This window comes from Mus pahari, chromosome 4 (assembly GCF_900095145.1).
Source record: "Mus pahari chromosome 4, PAHARI_EIJ_v1.1, whole genome shotgun sequence".
NCBI lineage: Eukaryota > Metazoa > Chordata > Mammalia > Rodentia > Muridae > Mus > Mus pahari.
In genome coordinates this window covers 105333098-105352327 of record NC_034593.1, presented here as the reverse complement: position 1 = coordinate 105352327, position 19230 = coordinate 105333098, and the positions used below count along the sequence as shown (strand labels likewise).

The 19230-nt window shown below is 40.9% G+C and overlaps 2 protein-coding genes across 2 annotated transcripts in view; one reads left to right on the top strand and one right to left on the bottom strand.

Annotated features, from left to right (window-relative positions):
* The window catches only part of Mfsd14a (major facilitator superfamily domain containing 14A), a 31137-nt gene extending 15039 nt beyond the window's left edge, over positions 1-16098 (top strand). Inside the window, exons 5-12 of the mRNA XM_021195488.1 lie at positions 1869-1983; positions 5376-5594; positions 5934-6047; positions 6855-6926; positions 10777-10889; positions 12240-12337; positions 13342-13505; positions 14769-16098. Coding sequence (XP_021051147.1) covers positions 1869-1983; positions 5376-5594; positions 5934-6047; positions 6855-6926; positions 10777-10889; positions 12240-12337; positions 13342-13505; positions 14769-14975 — 1102 coding nt within the window. The 3' untranslated portion in view covers positions 14976-16098. The remainder of the gene's footprint in view (positions 1-1868; positions 1984-5375; positions 5595-5933; positions 6048-6854; positions 6927-10776; positions 10890-12239; positions 12338-13341; positions 13506-14768) is intronic.
* Positions 16099-18002: 1904 nt separating this feature from the next.
* Sass6 (SAS-6 centriolar assembly protein) overlaps positions 18003-19230 on the bottom strand; it is a 33223-nt gene continuing 31995 nt past the window's right edge. The window contains exons 16-17 of the mRNA XM_021196438.2: positions 18534-18628; positions 18003-18435 (exon numbers count right to left, since the gene is read on the bottom strand). Coding sequence (XP_021052097.1) covers positions 18329-18435; positions 18534-18628 — 202 coding nt within the window. The 3' untranslated portion in view covers positions 18003-18328. The remainder of the gene's footprint in view (positions 18436-18533; positions 18629-19230) is intronic.

Sequence of the window (19230 nt, the reverse complement as noted above, 5' to 3'; positions counted from 1 at the left end):
GAACTCAGAAATCCGCCTGCCTCTGCCTCCCGAGTGCTGGGATTAAAGGCGTGTGCCACCACCGCCCGGCCCAACGTGTATTTTCTTAAGTAGGGATTTTGTACAGTTCATCCCTATCTATATTCATTAGGAATGGATTTATTAAAAAAGCCCAAAATGATAATTGTTCAAAATCTGTTTATTCCTTTTCGTATCAGAAAGGTTCTGGAGTTGAGTAGTCTAGAGCCTGAGTGTAAGTTGTAGTGACCCGGGCTCCACTCCGCCTTTCCTCCCTTCACAGTCACCTTAGCAGTCCTGAAGCCCCACTGTCATATCAGCCTTGGGTGAACAACGGAAAGTGCGACTACAAACTTTGCTGGCTTTTGATGTGTTCTGTTTGGTTTTACTTTGTTTTTGCAGCAAGGTCTTGTTATGTAGCAGAGACTGGGCTTGATTCTGAATCCTGCCCAGTGTCACAAAGAGTGTACACAGCCTTCAGTACTGCCTTCTTTTAAATCCAGCTCTTAACCTACAGAACACATATATTTGGTCAACTTTCTCTATGCTTCTATTAGAAGAATAGTCTCAGCCACTCTAATAAAAATTAGGATTATAACTGGGGTAGTTCCAGCATACACCCTTAGTCCCAGCACACTGGAGGCAGAGGCAAGTGAATCTCCTAAGTTTGAGGCCAACCTTTTCTACAGAGCTGAGTTCCAGGACAGCCAGGGCTACACAGAGAAACCCTGTCCTGAAAGCAGAAAACAAACCAAAGGGTGTGTGTGTTATTCTTCACCTAGAGAAAAGGAGAACAAGGTCATACACACAAAAGAACAAATGCCCCATACCAGCAGGGATGTGTATATGTCCATTTTTTTCTCTAATGCTCTTTGTACTCCATGGCGTAGATATTTCCAGTGAGTGTTTAGAAATACTTAGGAAATATGTGAAAGGGTCTTCTCTCGTTCATTAAACGCCAGCTTTAAAACTCAAGTCTATGATGAACATGCTGAAGATGCAAATGAAATCTTAACCGAAGGAATCTAACAAAAAAATGTATTTTGGAAAGGACTATGATTAAAACCTTTTAGTAGCACTAAATCCTCATGGAATGGTAGTGTGAATGTTAATGACTAAGGGTGGAGGCCAGATTAATACTGGGCTTATTAGTGGCAATTACTTCTCCACCTTGATTTTGGAGAAAGTCACCAAGTCGAGAGAGCACACTTTTTATGCTAGACTTGACTGGCTGCTGAGCTCCCACTCCATGCTCTAGTGCTGAGGTGATAGGGCTCACCTCTATGCCCAGCTTTTCATGTATACGTAGGTGTTGAGGGTCTGCATTCAGTTCTTCATGCTCATACAGCAAGCTAGTTACCCATGAGCCACCTTCCCACCCGTTTCTTCTTTATAGTAGCTGTCTTCATTTTATGAGCACTACCATTTAGCTTTCTTCAGTGTAAAGAGTTTGTTTTGCCAACAATTGGAGAGCCAAAAATAACTGGAGGGAAACATGTACCTTGTGTATACAAGCATGCAGGGACTTGTCTGTGTGCAGGCATGAATCATACTGGTTTTTATCTTACTGCTGTTTTTTTATAGCACAGCAAAGCCCTTGGCAGTTTAATTGTTCAGATTAAGAGTTACCAAAATATATTGCCTAATGTTAAGTGCTGAATTCTCTATAGAGGCTGAGTTGCTATGAAGGGTCATTTCTAGCTATACATTTTCATAGTAACTGGCCTAGGATTTATAGATGTGATCATTTATGCATTGTCCTAGAAAGTTCTTGGCTGAGATGAGTTGTTCTTGCTGTAACTTAGACAGGAGGAAGCATTTAGTAATGGTGCCTGTACTGACCAGGATTTCCTGCTTGCCTTCCCTCTCAGGTGGTACTTTGCTGTTATCTCTGTCTCTGGGGTTTTCGCAGTAACCTTCTCTGTGGTATTTGCCTATGTAGCAGATATAACTCAAGAGCATGAAAGGAGTATGGCTTACGGGCTGGTATGTATACTTCTTCCTTCTGGCAGGCTTCTGTGTCTGCTGTAAAATGTCTGTAGGAAGTACACTTACAGTTACACATTAGATTGCATTTAAAACTCTTTCAAAAATGTGATGGTTCACGTCTGTAATCTCAGAATTAAGGAGACTGCTGTATATCAGTCAATTAAGCTAGGCTAATTAAACAAGACTCAGAAACCTAGAACCATACAAGCTTTGACAGTTACTATTCAGGAACTATCTATATGTGTTGTCATAATTTAAACAATTGTTTATTAATCTGTGTTTTCATTTTTAATAGAATTCTAAAATAAGGAAATAAAATTACTACTCAATAACTCATTGAATTAATCTTAAAATATAAGAGGCTAACATCTAGTTTAGGGTTTGGTAAATCTTTTTTGAGACTTTGTGTGTCTCTGTGTTGTGTACACAATTCCTTTTAAGAGTGTAATAACCGGAGCCAGAGAGGTGGCTCAGCATGTAAACAGGTTTGCTAGCCTGCCTGATGACCTGGTTTGGATCTCTAGAACCCATGTGGCAGGAGAGAACTGACTTCTGCAGCTCTCCTTCTGACCTCCGTATGCATATCATGGTAGACCGACCCTCATACGTGCACACACACACACCCCGGAAGGTGAAAAGAGTGTCCTCAGACACTTGCCAGTCAGTTGCTTGCCAATATTTATAGTGACTAATTGCAGTACAGTCTGATTTCCTTTCAAATCTAAGAATAAAATGACTGTTAGAACCATAGTCATATACTATTATTTAAATGTCAGAAAGACATAGTTGCAGTGAGGAGTTTGAACAAACACAAGATACATGTGTGATAAACAAGGACTGGGTGTTGTAGCTGCCTGAGCTTTAGTTCCAGGAAAGATGATTTCTGATTCAAAGGTATTGCAAAAACTGAGGGTGGTAGGATGATTTGGGAAAGCAGGGAGAAATGTAGGGCAAACTCACAAACAATACTAGTGGTGTTAGCTGTGGGGTCAAACCTTAATGAGGCTGATTGATGATAGCCAGTTATTGTTGATTTTTGTTATTGTTGTTTTGGTGATGGTTGGGTTTTTTTGTTTCTGTTTTTTTTTTGTTTTTTGTTTTTGTTTTTAGAAAACCAGCTTTCTTGAAGTGTACTTAAATTCATCCATTTCATGTAGAGTTGTATGACTATCACGATAATACAGTTAGAGCTTAGGGTTATATTGAAGTAACTAAATTTTTCTTAGCCAAAGCCTTTTTCTTCCTTTTTTTTTGGTTTTTCGAGACAGGGTTTCTCTGTATAGCCCTGGCTGTCCTGGAACTCACTTTGTAGACCAGGCTGGCCTCGAACTCAGAAATCCGCCTGCCTCTGCCTCCTGAGTGCTGGGATTAAAGGCGTGCACCACCACTCCCAGCTCTTTTTCTTTTTTAGAGAGGGCTTTACTATACCCAGGCTGGCTTACTTCTGCCTCTGTGCTGGCATTACAGACAAAACGCCACAAGGAGCCATGCATAGCTTTAATCCCAGGAGCCAGAGGCAGACCCAGGTATCTTTATCTAGCCAGGACAGCCAGAGCTACATAGTAAGGCACTCAAAAGAAAAATCAACAAAAAGAATTTTCCAGCTTGGTCACTTCTTAGTTTTGACCAAGGTCAAGTGAAGCGTTTCCAGCCTTTAAAGGCATAGCCTAGCAAGTGACACTGGCACGGAGAGGATGTGGCTCTAGAGACAGGGGAAAGTGAGCTTTGTGAAAGACATGGCCACAGGCTGGCAGGATTGAGAGGGTAAAACACAGAGGGAACCTGCTCTGGTGTTTGTTGACTGCATTGTAGATGTGAGCTCACCTGCTGTGATGGGGGAAATGCATTTGTGCCTCTGTCCCACGCGTGGGAGCTCCTGCTCTGTGCTCTGGCGCCATAATGAGACACCATGCTGTCTGGTTTTAGAATATCTCCATTGACCCAAAGAACATTCAGACCCATTTATCATCCTCTGCACCCTGAGGCCAGACAGCAGTCTGCACTCTGTCTACACGCTTTTGCCTTTGGTAGACATTTCATACAAATTGCATAGTATAAGTCAGTCTTTTTATGTCTAGGATCTTTCAGCTAAGTGCACTCTTGAGATTTACCCTATCCATCCAAGTTGCTGTGTAGTGTTTCTGTGTTGGGACAAACTACATTTTGTTAATTAAGAGGTGAATGCCTCTTGATGGATGCTTGGGTTAAAAGATACAGCTTTTTTAAAATTTTAATTGTGAGAGACACAGAACCCTCAACCAGCAGCTTGTAGGTTTTGTTTTTTGCTTTTGTTTTCATTTTATTTTATATTTGAGTATGTTGCCAGTAAAGATCAGAAGGGATGATGATCTGTGTTTGATTCCTGGGTCCCACATAGTAAAATGTAGAGAACCAACTGTGACAAGTTGTCCTCTGACTTCTATGCATGCATGCATGCATGCATGCAAACATACATACATACAGACAGACATACAGACATACATACATGAGTGAATGTTTTAAAAAGTACCTGGATTCATTTTAATCATTATTCATAAAGTTGCAAATAAACACTATTGTGTTGATTAACTACATTCAAAAGTCAAAATGGCATAGAAACAGTAAAGTTTCCATTTTTATTTCTTCTGTCTTTTTTTCCTCTGAATACTGGAGTGAACATAGGGCCTCACACAAGGTAGGCAGTTACCAGTCCTGGCTCTAATTTCTAGTTCCTTCTGAAGACCATGGTTTTGATTAGGCGTTATCTGCTTTCACATCTGCTGATTTGCAGTTCACCAGTGTGGTAAGCCAGCTTTGTCTGGGGTTACTGGGTTCTCTCTAATCTTTGCCTCTGCTAGGCTTGTCCGCACCTCTTTAGAGGTCGAGAGAAGGTCTCAGTGACAGGTATTTTTGCTCTTCCTGGTCCTGTTAAAAGTCTCTTAAGTCTAATTTCAGCTAAATATGTATATGTATCATTATAAACATTTAATTATCCATTTAATTGTGATGAGAAAAATCACAATGAAATTGAGTCCCTTACAGCAGTGACTGATTTGAGACTGTTTATAGAGTGCAAGGGATGGATCCTGTGCTCAGGACAGCACAGCACAGCACAGCACAGGACAGGAAGGGTGCGGTGCGTTCATGGGCTCTGGGTTCCTCACTTCCCCAACCAGTCACCTTTCAGTTCCTTGTTGGCTTGTAGGTCTGCTCCCCTATGACTTGGTCTGTAGGATATATTCACCCAAAAGGCTCCAGAGTTTGAGAGGCTGGACCATCTCCTTAAGCAAGAAGCTGATGTCTGACCTTCCTGCGAGGGAGCACAGGAAGCATAGTTGCAGCTGGCTTGCAGAGCAGGATGGGTGCTAACGGGAGCCCCAGATAAACCCCTTCTCTGTTCCTGGTTGTAGGTTTCTGCTACGTTCGCTGCCAGCTTGGTTACCAGCCCTGCAATTGGAGCTTACCTTGGACGAGTGTATGGGGACAGCTTAGTGGTGGTCCTTGCTACAGCAATAGCTCTGCTAGACATCTGTTTTATCCTTGTTGCTGTGCCAGAGTCATTGCCTGAGAAGATGCGGCCAGCATCATGGGGAGCTCCCATTTCCTGGGAACAGGCTGATCCCTTTGCAGTAAGTTTTCCTTGGCAAAAGACAGTACCTGACTCAGTGGAATACTGGTACTTCTCTCTGGGGGCTTGGGGGCTGAGGGGCATCTTAAAGTTTATCTATATATTTATTATTAACAGGGTCTCACTATGCAGCCCAAGGTGGCCTATTATTGGAGATCACTCTGTATCAGCCTCCTTAGTTCTGCTAATATAAGCATACACCACCAAAAGGGATTTAAAAAAACATTTTAACACTTTGAAATATTTTTCAGACTAGTTTGAGTAGGATAAAAAAAAGAGAAAACTAGTTGTAAGCGTGAGGTTTTGATGTAAGCATGTGTTGATTTTTTTCCTATTCTAGTCTTTAAAAAAAGTGGGCCAAGATTCCATAGTGCTGCTGATCTGTATCACGGTGTTTCTCTCCTACCTACCTGAAGCCGGCCAGTACTCCAGCTTCTTCTTATACCTCAGACAGGTAAGGCCGTCTTACCAAAGCAAACTTGTCATGTTCAGCACCATAAGAACAGTATTTCATCTGCAGGGAGCTGTGCTCCTCTTTAACATGAATACTTGTCCTAGTTTGCTTTCTGTTGCTGTGATAAAACACTCACCACAAGCACCTCAGGCAAGAAAGGATTGTTTGGCTTACAGTCCGTGGACAGTCCTATCTCTGGAAGAAATCAGGGCAGAGACCTGGAAGCAGGAAGTGAAGCAGAGACTATGGAGGAATGCTGCTTCCAGCTTGCTCCTCCCAGGACTGCGTGCTCCAGGGTGGTCCCATCTGTGGTGTGGTGGACCCTTCTCCATCAGTCAGGGGTCAAGGAAATGTCCCACACACTCGCCTAGAGGCCAGGCTGATGAAAACTTTGAGTTAAGGTTGTCTCTTCCCAGGTGACTCTAGAACTACCACTGCAGTATGTTTTATAAAGGAATAGCCAACAAGAGCTTAACCTCCAGGCAGAGGGCCTGTCTGTGCCCCCCATCCTCGGTACTGGAGATGAACACAGGACCTTACGTTGTAGTTATTTTTAAAATGATTTTGGGTGCTTGATAGTTAGTTATGGCCAAATAAAAGAGGTCTATTATATATAAGAAGGTATTTTAAATACGATAAGCCATTTTTTTCTGAAGAAAAAATGTGTATGATTAGAATTAGAATGAAAAATTATCACTAAGCATTTTTCTAGCCATGTAATGTTAATATACGTGTGGTTACACTAGTGTTAGGATATTTGCTGTGCTGCTTTCTTCATTCATTTTACTTGTTTTGGAAACCTTCTAGATAATGAAATTCTCTCCAGAAAGTGTGGCAGCCTTTATAGCAGTCCTTGGCATTCTGTCCATCATTGCACAGGTGAGTTTCTGCTTTAGTTAAACTGATGTCAAAGAAGGTGGCCCATCCTGCATCCAAATGAGGCCTTCAGTAAAGGCCTTGTGCTGCTTTGAATATGCTTGGCACTATTAGGAGGTGTGGCCTTGGTGAAGGAAGTGAGGCCTTGTAGGCATGGGCTTTAAGACCCTCCTCCTAGCAGTTTGGAAGCCAGTCTTAGATGAAGATGTAGAACTCTCAGCTCCTCTTGCACCATGCCTGCCGGGATGCTGCCATGCTCTCTCCATGCTCCCTCCTTGATAATGGACTAAACCTCTGAATCTGTAGGCCAGCCCCATCTAAATGCTGTCCTTATAAAAGTTGCCTTGGTAAAACCCTAACAGGCGTTCTGGTGGGACCTATTTTTTTATTATTATTATTTTTTATTTTATTTTTTGAGACAGGGTCTCTCTATGTAGTCCTGACTCTTTTTTTTTTTTTTTTTTTTAATTTATTATATGTAATTACTCTGTAGCTGTCTTCAGACATTACAGAAGAGGGCGTCAGATCTTGTTACAGATGGTTATGAGCCACCATGTGGTTGCTGGGATTTGAACTCAGGACCTTTGGAAGAGCAGTCGGGTGCTCTTACCCACTGAGCCATCTCACCAGCCCCAGTCCTGACTCTTTAAGAAGTTACTATGTAGACCAAGATGGCCTCAAAGTCACAGAAATCCTCCTGCCTCCCAAGTGCTGGGACTGAAGGCCTATGCCACATGCCTGGCTAGAAACAAGTCTGATCTATAGAGTCAAAAACTTGTTAGCAGAGCTAGTAAGTGATGAGAGTTTTCGGATGGATACATATTAGTGAGTATGTGATGTACAACATGACAGTTGATTGATTTCTGTCAGGACTCCTTGCTCTGAGTTTACTCTTCAAATAGTCACTGAAGGTCACAGTACTGACAGACCCTGGTTAAGCTGCGGTATGATTCCTACTATCCAGACTGTTCTAGGGAATGAGACAGATGGATGGGTCAGTTAGAAACATTGTTTATGTTGCTAACATAACTTTAGGGAACAGGAAGTGGTGGAGAAACTTGAATAAGGTTTTAATGGTAGGGGTAATTTGAGAAGTACTTATATACAAGGTGGCATTTGGTCAAGGATGTGCAGATACAGCTGGAGGAGTTGTTGAATATTGAGACTAATGCCCCAAGGGTGAGAGTGCTCCTTGTGCATGAACGAGAAAGCAGAGAGGCCTGTCTGGCACTGTCGGTGTGGGTAAGAGGGAAGGGGCTAGGGAGTACATTCCAAAGGGCTCCTGGAAGGCCAGCAGGTGAACAGGGATTGTGGACACAGTGGGCCTTGTAGTCTTTAGGTGTGAGAGATTCTTACAGAGTCTGACTGCTGGGGGCCTACTTTCTACCCTGTGAGCCTCTAGAGTTCTCAGCTCGTGGGTCATGACCCCATAGGGATCCCAGATCAACTATTTACATTATAATTTATAACAATAGCAAAATTACAGTTATGAAGTAGCAACAAAAATAGGTGTATAAAGTTGGGGATCACCACAACATGAGGAACTGTATTAAAGGGTAGCAGCATTATGAAGATTGAGAAGACTTTTGAGGTGCAAATACTGTGTTTGGGGGTAGCCTAGAGTACACTTTCCCAGAATGTAAGAGGGTGCAGTGAAGAGTCTAAGCTGACTGTTTCACTGGGAGAAAGTCTTTATTGCAGATACAAGAGATCAGCCAAAGGCATCTAATGGAGCCAGCCCCGCCAAGGCTAGGAAGTGGGAAGAGCAAGAGAGATGGAGGCAGTGGGTGTAAGGAGGAGAGAAGGGAGGGCGCAGGAGGGTGCTTGTGAATAGGGACTGAGGAGCCTGGAGGCCGGTGAACCTTACATCCCTTTGCCAGAGGCAAGGGAAGTGACTCCTTTTGACAAACAAATTTCACAAGTTCTTGTGGAATGCTGGATTTATAGCTCTAACTAAGACTTAGCAGTTTTGAGTTTACAATTCTAGTCCTCCTAATATGTAAATTGTCACCTGTAATATTGTAATATTGTCTACCCACAGTATAAGGAAGTGTATTACTCACTGCTTTACAAGGATGGAGCATACACAAAATCTTATTAGAGGAGATAAAAGTTGAAATTTTCTCATACATGTGAGATACTAACTTTATCCAGTCTTTTTTTTTTTTCCGTGAGTTGATCTTGTCCTGGCAAGCCGCTGGGTGGGGCATTTTGTGGTGTGGTTACCAGAGTCTAATCCCATAAGGTGGCAGGCCTGGGGACTTAGTCCTGTGTGCTGTGCACTTCTACCAGAGTCTTAGAGAAGAAAGCTGAGTCTTCAGATGTTTCTAGGAGCCTGGGCCAGAGGTCGTGGCTTCTCATTTGAAAATCCTTCTAGGAATCTTTTTTTGAGGCAAGGACTCAGAGATTCTAACTGATGCTAGCCTAGAACTCAGCTGTAGCCTAGGCTGGCCTCAAACATAGGTCAGTTCTTCTCCTGACTAGCCTCAGGTTAGAGACCTGAGTCACCACACAACTAACTGTAAAAGAAGTTTTGCTTTTGTCACCAAACCTCATAAAATGTTAAATGATTAAATTTCAACTTACACTCTAATTCTCTGATGTGTCAGGAGTAATGAGAGTGATTTGGGTACCACTTCTATAGACTTACAGTCATTTTGTGTGGTGTGTTCCGCGTTAGTTAGAAGCAGAGTTAGTTTTGATGCCCTAATCCCTGCTGATTTACGTTAGAACTATAGAAATATTCATCTACCTATAAAGCCGTTTATGAGACGCTTCCTGTGTGCCAGGCACAACTCTGTGCACTTCATATAAATGATTCATTTTATCCAGTATTGACTTCTGAACTTGCTGCTGTTATTTCTACTTGGTAAGAAAAAAACTGAAGTGGATTCATCCAAGATCTCAAGGATTGTGGTCCATCATGTTTTTACAAACTGTGCTCTTAAATATAAATTTCCTGAATCTTTCTTCATAGTTCATAGAATCCTCACGATTTCAACAGCAGGCTTAGATGAAGTTGTATGTGACCATAGGATAGCATTGAGGCATATCTTAGTTACTTTTGTATTTCTGTGATAAGACACTATGACCATGCCAGTTTATAGAAAGTTGAGTCTGGGGTTCACAGTTCCAGAACATAGAAGCTGGTGGGGAGCATGACAGCCGGTAAGTAGGCACGATGCTGAAGCAGTACTGAGAGCTTGATTGGTCCACATGCAGGAGACAGCGTGCCTCTGAGAACGGTGGGATGTTTGAGGTCCCAAAGCCTACATCCAGTGGCATCCCTCTCCAAGGCCATACCTAATATTTTTCAAACAGTTCCACCAATAGTGGGCCAAGTATTGAAAACAGATGGTTGACTGGGGCCGTTCTCATTCAGAGCACCACTAGGGCTCGCTTGACTTTGGATTTCATTCAGGCTATTAGATGATGGTCAACTCCATCAGGAGCCAGGAGGCATTTGTCAGTGTGGTCCTCTGTAAGTGTTAAGTAAGGAGATAGAAAGTGTGACTGGAGCTTTCTAGGTCCGACCCTGCACGTGTGTTAAAGCTACTTCATTAGAGGGACTGGGGCTTTCTAGCTCCGACCCTGCACGTGTGTTAAAGCTACTTCATTAGAGGNCGACCCTGCACGTGTGTTAAAGCTACTTCATTAGAGGGACTGGGGCTTTCTAGCTCCGACCCTGCACGTGTGTTAAAGCTACTTCATTAGAGGGAAGAAACACTTTGTAGGTGAAGGTGCTTGCCGTCAAGGAGAAAACCAATCCCTGAAAATACATAAATAAATGCAGTTTTTTTAAAAGAGAAAAAAAAAAACCCAAACCTTTGTGATAATTGTGTTTGTCTTTCAGACCATAGTCTTGAGTTTACTCATGAGGTCAATTGGAAATAAGAACACCATCTTACTGGGTCTGGGATTTCAAATATTGCAGCTGGCATGGTACGGCTTTGGTTCAGAACCTTGGTAGGTATAAATATTGTGATGTTTTAATTTTTCTATATTCTTTTAAAGTTTTATTTGTATGATATAATTTGATTAAGTCAGCCCACTACCATCTGCCTCCCGATCCTTTTCCAACTCTCCCAACACATCTTTGTCCCAGCATCATAAACATGTGGTGTGTGTGAACTTAACCCAGAGTCTAAAACAGTGCTGTCTATGTGAGCCTGGCCTGGAAGTGGGGCCATCTACAGGGGCATGGGCAGCCTGCCCATAGCCATGGCCCCATTAAAAAGGGTTTGGGTGCTTGCTCGCCTTCTTGAGACATGTTCCCTTTCTGTCTTTTCTTTAGCTAAGGCTCCCTCTGCCTCACAAGCTGGCTCTGCCGGTGAACTCGACCACACCCAGCCCAGAGCTTTTAGTTTCTTTTCAGCTAAGCTATTGACTTGAATCTGTTTCTTGCTTTACTTTAAGCATACATAGTTCAGTTTCCCACATATATTTATATATCCAAGACTGGCTGAAGGCTACACACTGGCTTTTTCCCCATGAGATTATTAAGCTATCGAATCTCTAAGGAGCATTTAATCTAATCAGTTTGTTACTAGGAAACAGCACAGGAATCTGTGCCAACAAAGCCCTGACAGCTTATTACATATTTTGTTTTCCTGGTTAAGAAAAGCAAAACAAAAGCCAGTGTTCTTCACTGACAAGTGGGAGTGATCAGTCAGTCGGCTTACTTCCCCTGACGCCACGACCCAGCTCAGCTTTGCGTACAGGCTGCTGTCCTGCAGGACGGTTGATGATGGTTTTCCCAGCTCCTCTTTGGATTTGGGTATTAGTAAACATGGAGAATGTGTTTCAGTGGGTAATGTATTTTCTAGTCCAGCCTTTGCAGAGGTGCCCACAAACGTGGAGTATTTCCTTCAAACAAGCCAGGGGCATCCAGCTTACGTACCCTCCATATTCCTGACATTACAGTCAACCAGTGACCTTTACAATGAATCACAAAGCCATGGGAACTTTAGAAGACTGTTGGCTTGTGTTTAAATACACTTGATGTTTCTTTATTAATTTTATGTATAATCCTCAACACAACTTCTCATCTTCCAACACAAAGAATATTCCATGTTATGGTTTGGAACGACCCAATTTTACAACAAAGTACACTTTTTGTGAACAAGTAGTTGCTGCTGCCGTAGGTGTACATGAACTACACCTTTAACTAACTAGCCCAGAGCCACATAGAGGAAGAGCGAAAGCACACTTCTCTTCTTCACACAGCCATTGCACAGTCAGGATGACTTGGTGTGATTTGACAGGAAAATTGAGAAGCAATACGTTATAATGTTGGTCTCACTGCTTTGATCACAGGATGATGTGGGCTGCTGGGGCAGTGGCAGCCATGTCTAGCATCACCTTTCCAGCTGTTAGTGCCCTTGTTTCACGGACTGCTGACGCGGATCAACAGGGTGAGTGGGGCAGGGTCCTGTTAGTCACTTAAAAGAATACATTACTATATCTGTGCTTTTCTCTTGCATAAGTACTAAACTAGTGTATCTTTATAATGTTCTAAGTTTGCTGCCTGTGCGAAAGCAGGTTCTGAGAAACTAATTTTCAGTGGCCATCAGTCACTTGTCCTTTCTAAAATATTGAATGTTTGGCCGTTTGTGGCTTTTTCATCGTCAACAAACATCTTAAAGGATTTATAGGCCACTGGGTCCAGAGAGTCCAGTCCGTGGTGGCTTGGTTTCATTGTTGGTCCAAAGGAAGGAAGATGTCAGTAGAGGCATGTGATAGAAGCTACTAATCATATTGGTCGACAGGGAATAGATGGGATGAAGCCAGGGAAAAGATATTCATCCCTCCAAGGACTCACTGGAAGCATTCTGATTCCAGGGTCTCCCAAGTAGCACGGAGCGTTCAGCATGTGAGCCTCTGAGGGACACTGTTCATTCATGTCCTAATCTACTATTGAGGTTCACTGCTGTTGGGCTATTGTGACCGGTACCTCAAGGCTCATTGTAACCCTTACAATTCCCTGGCTTTGAGAGATAAGAGGGTTGTAGCACAGTGGCAGTCATTTAGTAAAATGAGGAAGGAAAAGCCTGTGGTAAAAAGAGCTTGCAATTTCATTTACAAAGATGATCCGAGAGAAATTGAGAATCACTCAGTAGTAGTAAACTGTGTTTGACGGCTTTTAATGTGTTTGAGTTTTTAATTTACTTAGTTCCTGACTGATTTACTGCCAAGAGCCAAGTGCTTTTGCTACCTAGTTATGTTATATCTGTCTGTTACATCTGGGCTTGCATTTGCATCGGGCAGTCATTACTGAGGGCTTCTCAGTAGCATTTAATACCAGGTAGAGTAAGTTGCTGATAACATTAAAAATCTCCACTTAGGTTGATTTCACATTTGCAGTTTTTTAAAGAGTAGGAAAGGGTAACGTGCTAAATGGTTGTTTTTAAACATGTAGGTGTTGTTCAAGGAATGATAACAGGAATCAGAGGACTGTGCAATGGTCTGGGACCAGCCCTTTATGGGTTCATTTTCTACATATTCCATGTGGAACTTAAAGAACTGCCAATCACAGGAACAGACCTGGGGACAAACACAAGCCCTCAGCATCACTTTGAACAGGTAATTCTTCATTCACATACTCTCATTTGGCTGGATTAAAGGATACTTTTGAAAACAAAAGCTTTTGTGTAAAATTTTGTAGCATGAGTAGGCCTTAAGTAATCTTAAAAAACTAAAGCCTGGGGCTGGAGACATGGCTCAGCACTTAAGAGCACTGACTGCTCTTCTGGAGATCCTGAGATCAAATCCCAGCAAACACATAGTGGCTCACAACCATCTGTAATGAGATCTGATGCCCTTTTCTAGGGTATCTGAAGACAGCTACAGTACTTACATATAATAATAAATAAATCTTTAAAAAAATATATAACTAAAGCCGTAGACACTATTCTTCCAAGTATCATCTTGCAAAATTAGAATGAAAAAAAAAAAAAAAAAAAAATCACCCGAAACCGCGTTTTGTCAATTTGTGCCTAATAGCATGGCAGCCACATCTCCATTCCACACTGCTGCTTTCTTTCCTTCTGACTTTTGGAGTGCTGGCAGCTACCATCTATCACCACATGGAATGTATGGTGGACATTTGTTGACTTGCTTGCTTTATTTCCCAACTGAAATTACCAACCCCAAACCACATGGACCATTGAGCCAATACTAACAGCTCTGTAGTTTTCTTGATTAAGCAACAGTTCCCCCAGGCAAGCCTATTTAATATTGTGGGCCATATACAACAGAAACAGGGTTTCTGTAGGGTTTTGCCCACAATGAATATGATTTGGGCTAAAATGTTTTATTTTTGTGGTTAACAGTATTGTATTTATTTTTGAAACAAATTATTCTACAGGTGTATTACTAATAATGTGTAGTTCAGGCTCTGTGCTAAAGGCCACCCACAGTTGTCCAAATTTGCCAGTTTTTGTTTGGTTGGGTTTTTTGTTTGTTTTTAAAGATTTATTTTGAGTACACCATTGCTGTCTTCAGACACACCAGAAGAGGGCATCAGATCCCATTACAGATGGTTGTGAGCCACCATGTGGTTGCCTGGAATTGAACTCAGGACCTCTGGAAGAGCAGTCAGTGCTCGTAACTGCTGAGCCATCTCTCCAGCCCACTTTGCCAGTTTTTGTGGGCAGGATTTTACAATAAGAATAAAAATACCTTTTCTCCTGAAAAGTTAAGTATTTTATAGCTATTGCTTTAATAAAGGAATTGACTTTAAAAGAACAAATCTGTGCAGACAGTCACTGAGCAGTTATTAGAGGCTGGGGACAGGGGTGGGGGCAGTATTTGTGCAAAAAAAATGACCTATTGTTTCCTCCTCAGAACTCCATCATCCCAGGTCCCCCTTTCCTCTTTGGAGCCTGTTCGGTACTGCTGGCTCTGCTCGTGGCCTTGTTTATTCCGGAACACACTAACTTAAGTCTAAGGTCCAGCAGCTGGAGGAAACACTGTGGTGGTCACAGCCACCCTCACAGTACACAAGCGCCAGGAGAGGCCAAAGAACCCTTACTCCAGGACACGAATGTGTGACTGAAATCAGGAAGACTTCTGTCTCTCAGCACCCAGGTCTTAGTTTTCACCTGTAGTTCTGGATGCACATTCCATTTCCATCTGCAGTGTACTTTAAGATTGTCTTAAGAAATACTTGCATGAACTCCGTGGGAACTAAAGAAAGATCCGGACAGTTTTCCAAAGATGTTACACTTTCTTTCAAAAAGAAACCTTTTGTTTATATTAGCACTACTCTTTCCACTAAACTGTTTTATTACACATCTTTAATTAAAGCTCTATCTGTAACGCTGTCAGCGCGTCTCTGCCATTTCCTTAGGTGGTGAGCCTTCCCCTGCTCCTGCTGGCTCAGTGACACAGTAGGCAGGATGGTTATGGACCTGTTTGCTTTAACCTTGTAAAGCCTGAGTCATTGTAAAATCTTGGGTCAAATAATTCAAAGCCTTAATGCAGATGCACTAGAAAAGAAATGGTAAAGAATTGTTTGCATTTAAAAGAACTTGTGAAAGTTGTAGAAAACCAGAATCATGTTTTAAGCTTATTTGCCATAACTTTATTTAAAACATTATTCACTGCTGTTCTGAAGTATGAAAAGATCAGCCACGTAGAATTCAAATTGGGGTGGTCAGAGCCTATCCACCTGTGTTCTGGCTCAATTTGTTTAAATCTGTTCTGCTTCTTATACCACTGTTCTTTTGATATTTGCATAATCATAAGGACCTCAACACTTGAATACATAATCTAAAAATTATATAGTAAAGCTGGTAGCCTTGAAAATGTCAATGTGATATCTATATGTAGATAAATATATATAGTGGCCTTTCAGGACTGTCACAGTAACACTTTATTTACAGAGCTAATGTTTGTCCTAAATTTTCAGGACCCTAGAAGAGAGCTTTATACAATTACTGATGTGAATTTCTCTAAAGTGTATATTTTTGTGTCCAGTTATATTATTTAAAAAAGTGTTACTTTGTAAAAATGTACATAAAGTATTGTATAGTTTACACTGTTTTCATCTTGTGTGTGGTTACTGCCTAATGCTTTTTAAACTTGGAGCATTCACTATGATTAAATAAGGTCTCAAATGTAAATATTCTGTTAATAAAATTAAATATTTTAATGATCTTTTTCTTTTTAAAAAGGTCTTGATCTGTGAGTCCCTCCCTGTAAGGCCGGTTTAGGCTTTGTTACAGTAACAAATCTTCTTACCTTAACTTACCTTCTGCAATCCATTTGCTGCCTTCACCTCACCAAAACCAAACCAAAAAGCCTGAAGGTAAAAATAATGATGCTTGTGGGTCAACCCCAAATGCTTGATTTCCTAAGCACACATTCAGTTAGTCTTTTATTTTCTAAACATGCTTCTGGCATATAAAACTCAAGTCTCAGTGCTTTATTAACAACGGTCACAGTTTTCAGAAATAGCAAAAAGCAACATTCTGATTATTAACACATGTACAGGTATACAACATAAAACAATTTCAGACAAAAGCAGAGGAGGTAGAGCAGAGAGCGCTATCTGTGTGCGTGGACACTTAGCACAGAGACAGCTCAACACCCTGTTGTGGAGATGAGCTGTCCTATCGTGGAAACAGGTTTATAAATAGTAAGGGGAGGGTATCTCTTTTTAAAAAGCTATATATGTCTTATATATATAAGCCTTTCCAAAAGCCTGCCACAAGCTCTTAGGTTTATTTTATAGTATTTACAAGAGTCCTGTGCTGCCAAGAGACTTCGTTCCAGAATAAGTGCTTTCAAGTAGTTAAAGCAATATTCTCACCATCACTGAACTTTGATTACAGCCCTTCCTTGGTGAAGACAGCCAGCAGCAGCCATCATCCTGAAAGTGAGGCTAATGATTCCCAGCTTCCTGCGGCCCTCATAGTTAATATGTCACTGTCTCAAAATGTATTCAACAGTGTAAAGTACTTGAAAAAAATTTAATGTGTATAAACGTTCTGCCTAGAAACCACATGCATGCCTGATGCGCTCTGGGTTGTGAGCTGCCACGGGGTGCTGCAATTAGAACCCATGTCCTCCGAAAGAGTAGCTAGGGCTGGTCATCACTAAGCCATCGCTTCAGCCCCTTGAAACTTTGAGAATATCACATGATTGGTACATTTTACAGATAAGATTTTTGGGGTCTTGGGATTTTAATTTCCTTTGTTGTCAACAAGAAAACAAAATTAGACCTCTAAGATTATAGAGGGTTGTTTTTGGGTTTTTGTTTCATTTTGTATTTTGAAACTACTTAATTTCCAAGGAATAATTCTTGGAAGTTTTTAATAATGAGAAAGTTATAACTTCCAATAGTTAACTTTCCTGCACAAATTTTAATATCATAAAAAAATCCCATGAATTTTTATGGTGTTGTTACACTGATGATCTTGTATGAAAATGTCAAGATCAACTATGCTCCGCCCAGATGACTAAAGCACTTCAGTCATGTAAATACACTGTCCCAATGATTTTTATATAAAAATTATTTCATAGATCAAATGTGTCAGAGAAAATAATTTACTATGATTACTTAAATTCACTCAAAGTGCTTAAGACTGTCACTAGGTATATCAACCACACCAAATGCCCATACCCAGGACTTACTTGACTAGCACAAGGTCAAATCCACTGTTTTTGGTTCGATATTTTTATCTTACTGATTGGTTATTTTAATTTCCTTTTTCTTGTTAAGGGAGAAAGAACATGAAATTGGGTGTGTAGGAAATTGGAGACCATCTGAGAGGAGAAATAACAAACCAAATATGTTGTATAACTCAGGCTTGGTGGTATGGTATACACCGTTAGTGCTAGGTCTTGGGACACAGACACAGGTGAATCTGGGTTTGAGGCCAGCCTGGTCTACATATATAGCCAGTTCCAGGACAGCCTGAACTATATAATAATAAGACTCTGTGTCAAAAAAAAAAACAAAAAAAACCAAAAAAAACCAACTTTGGAAGTTGTATAAGAACTCAATGTAAGGCTCAATGATCATAGGTGGAAGCTCTCCCAACTCTCAGGTGGGAAATTAAGAATTTTTTTACTAATAAAAATGATCGTATGAATCACAAGTCTTCAGCTTATATTCTCTGCAGGTGTATCTTTGATTAAGTGTCCCTAATCAGACCAACTGATAAGAATCTGATACAATTCAGTGACTTTTTTTTTTGAAACATTCTGTTTTGTTTACAGAAAAGAAATACCATTTACTCAGAATCCTTATCAACTTCCTAAGTTTGTAAATGGCAGCAGTATTATTATAAAGGATCCAAATGACCTAACGGGAACAAGAAAAGAATTGGTTTTGTTATTAATAGTCTGTTAAGTCACTTGAACCCCTAAACTGTCAGCAAGCGATAAAAGGGGTTGGATTAACTACTTGGTAACTGCCCAGGGAAATAGGATGAAGATGAGGGGGGGAGAACGGTGGGCTTGGAAGATATCTGGAACGCGCCCAGCATGCCCTCTTTCTGATGGTCTGCAAGAGACAAAACACATAACATGTCACTACTTTCGTCTTAGACACATTTAATGAAAGCACATTGTACCACTGGCTCAGTACACCGGTCTCCTCACCTGAATTACTCAACAGATTCTGGCTGAGCCCACGCAGAGGAATGCTATCCTCTCTTTTCTTCAGGTATTTGGATTCCAATCCTAAATTTTCGCCACTTAAAAAAAACAATTTTTGTCTTAATTTTCACTTTATTGTTCATTTTCTCTGTTGAATGTTCCTAGTTGTCAAAAATCAAAATGTTCTAAAATACCTTAATACAAAATTATTTGACCACCTAAATGATCACATGATGCAATGCCCCGTATCTGTCATCCTCCCTTGATGGAAGGCTCATGTGAGACCGGAGTACAGAAAACAAAACAAAACAAAAAATCCTACATAACATACCTGCAGACTGAGTGAAGGAAAAATAATCATCTTTTAGGCTTGGCTCTTATTCTAATATATATATATAAAATTCTGAAGCTTCAGAAATCTGAAGTACTGTAAAACACTTGTCTATACATAATATCTTCCTTCTAGAAAAGTTCAAACTTCATAGTAAAAACTGGGATAAAGACTAGAAGAGTAATAAATTCTATGAGTACTGTAAGATTATATATATCATAGCAAACAGGAGATGAGAAAACACAGAAGAAACCAAGTTATATGCTAAGACTATTATCTTGAGTTTATTGGAGTCAATACAACATACCATATTAGAACAAAGGCATATGTAACATGTGACAGGAAAAATAGATAACTGATTCAAGAGTA